The sequence below is a fragment of the Amia ocellicauda genome, chromosome 14 (assembly GCF_036373705.1).
Source record: "Amia ocellicauda isolate fAmiCal2 chromosome 14, fAmiCal2.hap1, whole genome shotgun sequence".
In the NCBI taxonomy this organism is placed as follows: Eukaryota; Metazoa; Chordata; class Actinopteri; order Amiiformes; family Amiidae; genus Amia; species Amia ocellicauda.
Window position 1 is genome coordinate 19,653,992 of NC_089863.1, and position 5,389 is coordinate 19,659,380.

The following is a 5,389-nucleotide window of genomic DNA, read 5'->3' on the forward strand; positions in this document are numbered from 1 at the left end:
CAGAACAAATATATATATATATATATATAATAGTAACAAGATTAGAAGATCTATGTGTATTTCAACTATTACAATAACCATGTTACCAGTTACAATGTAACAGCAATGCTGATTAATAATCGGAAGTAATTCTTACTGATAAACACAGCAGAACACAGTAACCTGGGAAATCTCAGTTGAGACCCTGTAATACCATCCTGTGATCAGATTCACTCTTCACAGTTTTCCACCTGTTGCAGTAGAGTGAGTGTGAACTTTTACCCTTTTAAAGACCGGTGCCACACCTGTTGTCAAGCAGGTGTATGTTATTGCTGTGCTTTTTACAATGGAGGTACAGCTGATGACAAATTCAGATACAAAGTTGACTCCATAATCACAGGTAACACTGCCAATATGAAACCAGCCTTCAGGGGGTGCTTGCCACTGACAAGGAAAGTGGCAGAGAAACCATTGGAGTGGAGACAGTTGCTCTGGATGTTCAGACCTTGTGTGAAACTGAACAGTGTGGTGCTCAATTCAAATACAGTGCAGTTTCACCACTGTCATGCTGAAGATTTAAAAATTCATTAAGGATGTTTTCCTCTAATGGATAGTTTTGCTAACTGACATTTACAATATACCTGTGCATACTGATTTATTAAAGAACATATTCCCTTTCATGTCACTGTAACTGTGTCATTGTAATTCAGACTGAGTGCTGAAAAGTACCGAATTGTAATTGTAATTAAAACCTCTAATTTCTTCCTATAGCCCCTCCACTCGTTTTGGACTGTTTTACTAAAAATAGTTAGTGGGACCCCAGTTTGATTCTGGCCTGGGGTGTCTGCCTGTGTGCAGTTTGCATGTTCTCCCCATGTCTGTGTGGATTTTCTGTGGGCGCTCAGGTTTCCTCCCATGTTGTAAAGACATGCTGCTTAGGTTGATGGGCCTCTCTAAATTGCGGTTTGTGTGGGTCTGTGTTTGCCCTGTGATGGACTGCATCCTATCCAAAGTGTATTCTGCATTGTGCCCTTTGCTTGCTAGGTTAGGCTCACTGTGATCCTACTGGAGGAAGACCAAGACCTAATTTACTTAATTGAACTTATAATTTCCTATATCAGAGCTGAATAATTAATTTAAACATTTAGAGATTACATTATACAATTTTATATTGTATGTGGAATTATCCAGCTTTTTTATATTTTTTGTCAAATAACTCACATTTTGAGTTAAAACAGAAGTGATTCAGGACAAACATTATTAGGACAGCAGGACTAAGCTTGGGAACAACTGGGTGATATTTCTGGGCTCCCATCTTAACTTTTATTATGCAATCTCTCTGCTGTGTGAACCCTCTGGTGAGATTTCAACCTTCCTGCATGCCTGAAGCTCTTCCCACACTGCGAGCAACAGTACGGTTTCTCTCCTGTGTGAATGTGTAGATGAGATTTAAGGCTTCCCGATTGGCTGAAGCTCTTCCCACACTGTGGACAGCAGTAGGGTTTCTCTCCTGTATGACTTCGCATGTGACTATGCAGATGGGTTGACTGAATGAAACTCTTCCCACAATGAGAGCAGCAGTACGGTTTCTCTCCTGTGTGAACCCGCTGATGAGTTTTAAGGTTCCCTGCATATGTGAAACTCTTCCCACACTGAGAACAGCCATACGGTTTCTCTCCTGTGTGAATGCGTTGATGATAATTAAGACTTGTTGCCTGACTGAAGCCCTTTCCACAGTGGGAGCAGCAATATGGTTTCTCTCCTGTGTGAATGCGCTGGTGAATTTTAAGATATGTTGTCTTACTGAAGCACTTCCCACACTGCTTGCAGTAGTAAAGTCTTTCCCCTGTATTAATGCACTGGTGTTGCTTAAAGCACCCAAAGGTGCTGAAGGTCTTCCCACACTGGGGGCAAGGATGGCAGCCCTGAGGATTCTGAGTTTGTTGTGAAGGAGGAGTGTGGGAGATGGAGGATCTGGGACGTAGCTGACTGTGTTGTGTCGACGGCCTCTCAGCTCTAAGTGCTCTGTCACTCTCTCTACTGAGCGCCTTCCTCAGGGCAACAGATTCCATTTCTATGGGAAGTTCAGGTTCCAGTTTGCTGAGGCTGTTTGTAATATTCTCCAGTCTTACATTACAGAGTCTATCTTTCAAAACAGTATGCATTTCTACACCCAGTTCATTGTCCTCCGTCTTAATGTGCTCAGACACAACACTGAGTTCACATTCTGTACTGGTAGAGTGAAGCTCAGCACCAGCTGCACTGGGTCCACACTCAGATCCCAATGTTGACCCTTCAGTGTGTGGCTCTGCCCTGTGGCCAGACTCCAGTCCCCTGAGCTCCTCCTCACTGTGTCTGCTCCTGTGCTGCTCAGTCAGGCCCTGTTTGTCTTCAGTATCTATGGGCTGTGTGTCCTGCCTCAGACTGGAGCTCCACTCCAGCTCACAGTGCTGCTGCTCAATGGGAGCCCTTTCCCCAGAGTCAGGGAGAGCGCTGGCCTCTACAGCTCCTGGGGAGAGACAAGACAGGAGAATAGCAACTCTGAGGACAGACCACTAGTACGTACAGTCCATTAAATGAATTATTAATTTAAAACATTAAATGTTTAGAAATGTTACAGTTCAGAGTGTTACAAATATATACTAGTGAGTATTGTTTCCCCATATATGTTGTTTCTAGTTTGTTTCTATAATATTGTGCTAATGTGTATGCTCTTTTTTTAAATCACTGATGAAGTTTTTTTCTGTGGATAACATGGACAAACGGAATTCAGATTGAAAAAAAGATATAGTGTGTGGTGGGGAGGAGCACAGAGAGAGGGGATAAAAGGTGAGAGGAAGTGGAAGGAGGGGGCAGTGAGAGTGTGTATTGCAGTAAATAAGAAATACAATAATCTGCTGTTGCACCAGCAAGAATGAGGTAGGCGCGATCAAACTGTCAGCAAGAACAGTCTGTCAAGAACTACACATTATATAATTTTATTTTTTATGTGGAATTATCCAGCTTTTTCTAGTTTTTAAAATGTCAAATAAAGCAAATCTTGAGCAAAAGTGATTCAGAAGTTGTTTGGAACAAAAATTAGTAGGACATTATAGTAGGGATGCAGTGCATAAACCCCTCATTACAAAGAGAAATGCACATTTGAGAGTTCAGTGGTGCAAAATCCATATACACTGGTATACAGAGCTATGGAAAAAAGTGATATGGTCAGCTGAGTCATCTTTCACCATGTGCATGTGTGGCAACACCAAGATGAGGGGGTCCAAAGGCTCTGTTATGCTGTGCGGGGCATTTTCCTAACATGGTTTGTGTCCACTTGTCCCCTTAGAGGGAAGGATCACTGCAAATCATTACACTGTGATCACCTTTATCCTATGGTGAAACATTTCTATCCTGATGACAATGCCCCATCCACAGGGCATCCTCGCTGAATGGTTTGATGAGTATGAAAATTATATGAATCATATGCTATAACCGGTCATATTATTAACCATCATAATAATAGTAAGGATGTCTGATCTACGACTTGCGTCACAAAAGCATTACAAGCATGCAGCGAGAATCGGCAGGCGCGCTGCAAGTATCAGTGCGGACAAAACTGCGAATGTGAAAAGCATATCGAAGCAGTGCAGAAATTAATTGTAAACGCAAAATGATAAAGTGTGCATTACTCTTCCAGTTTGTAATTCTAAATGTGACAGCGAATTCACTGTAGAGAAATACCCAACTACAGATCTGTAGTGATTTGTGCCCGATCGCATCTCACACGTGTATATGTGAGAACGAGTTACAATCTCTGAGGCAAACACTTGAGTCAATGTGATCTTATAGCTGCTGTCTGCGTTACTGCACGACGCGCAAGATCATCATTGAACTGAACCCTCTATTCAATATATTCAATTACCGTCCGCTGCTGCCCGGGTCTCCCCCTCTCTCCTCCCGGCTCCTCGGCTCTGCACAGGCGGCCCGTCCGCTCCGGAGCTCCAGTGACACACAGCCGCCTCCCCCGCCACCATGAGCTCCTGCAGCCTCCGCCTCAGCGCCTCGTTTTCTCTCTGTCTGCGGGTTATTTCCACCCGGGACTCCGACACCGTCTCTTCCACCGCCTTCCAGATCTCACACAGGGCGGCTCTCATCAGCTCGGCCAGCGCCGAGGACAGGCGGCCGCTCAGAGCCGCGGACACCGACATTGGCCTTCAGTGCAGAGCGATACAATTAAGAAATTATAAACTATTCTGTTCAGTTCACGTTCATATGAAGAACACGGTTTACAAATACCTATATAATAAAACGGGTAACACCGGTTAATAGCGCAGAAGTTGTGGTTCTCCTCGGTTTAAAGTGAACTGGTCCCCAAAACCGTCCGACTGCTCAATTACGAAATAGAGGCTTTCTTATGATGTGACGTCATCGTAACATGTTAAAAGAAGCGACATCTTGGTGGGGTGAGAGAGATAGAAAGCATTTGTTTTTCCATAATATGATCTCTTGAAATATTATTATTATTATTATTATTATTATTATTGTTATTGTTTCTAAAGCCTATTTACTTCTACTAATAATAACTACGTTTCATGCCTTGCTTTATGATCTTTGTGTAGTACATTGGAATTCATGCATCAGGGCATTCATATGTTTAACAGCAGGTACTTTGAAATTAAACCAATCAGTCATGTTTTGGAATAATTCTAGCGGAGGCATAGGTTTCGTTTCAGAATTGGAGAAGACACGTCATTCAAAAATAGACTGGATAGGATCCTTGGATCACTTTGTTATTAATGTACACCAAACGAGTACGATGGGTTGAATGGCCTCCTCTCGTTTACAAACTTTCTGATGTTCCTGTCTCCTACACGTATGAAGCTGTGCATGAATCATTGAGGGGGACTATGTTATGTTCGCTCAACAATGGTGGGACATGTCCCCTCACTGTCCCCCCTAAACCTAAGCCCATGGATTGTATAGATGAGGTTTCAAAACTAGTCTTTGTTTTTGAAGGAAATACAAAGGTTGCTGTGTATCCTGAATGGGGGTGCAGCTTAGTGGTAAAGTGCATTTGGAATGCAGGAGATCCTGAGTTCAATCCTTTTCAGTTGATACACTTCACAAAGGCAAGGTACAGAAGAAATCATGTTCCTGAGATTAATCACTTCAAACTTCCTTAGGGTTCTTAGACACTCTGCCGTAACATTCTCAGAGATATGTGTGTGTATATATATATATATTTTTACAAGGAGTCCGGGCATACATCAAACCAATATGCCAAGCTATATGCAATAAAGGGGTAAACTACCAAGCATGGAGAAATTAAGGGTATTTGTATTATGTAGTAGAGTAATATTACGTTCTCACCCAACCAAGATGGCACCGCCTTTAACAAGATAATCCTGCGTTACGTCATAGGAATTCC

The 5,389-nt window shown here is 42.6% G+C and overlaps 1 protein-coding gene across 1 annotated transcript; it reads right to left on the bottom strand.

Moving 5' to 3' along the window:
* LOC136767817 (zinc finger protein interacting with ribonucleoprotein K-like) lies at window positions 1–4,837 on the bottom strand. Its single transcript, XM_066721829.1, has 2 exons — window positions 3,884–4,837; window positions 1–2,488 (listed from the first exon to the last, which is right to left on the bottom strand). Exons 1-2 carry the CDS (start codon window positions 4,167–4,169, stop codon window positions 1,296–1,298), a joined length of 1,479 nt encoding a protein of 492 aa, XP_066577926.1. The 5' UTR covers window positions 4,170–4,837; the 3' UTR covers window positions 1–1,295.
* Between the last annotated feature and the right edge of the window lie 552 nt (window positions 4,838–5,389).

What these genes read in the sequence shown, in the direction of transcription:
- LOC136767817 (XM_066721829.1), bottom strand. Translation starts at nt 4,169, where the DNA reads ATGTCGGTGTCCGCGGCTCTGAGCGGCCGCCTGTCCTCGGCGCTGGCC. An exon ending in GACCCGGGCAGCAGCGGACG is followed by an intron (nt 2,489 to 3,883) that starts GTAATTGAATAT and finishes GTCTCTCCCCAG; the next exon opens with GAGCTGTAGAGGCCAGCGCT.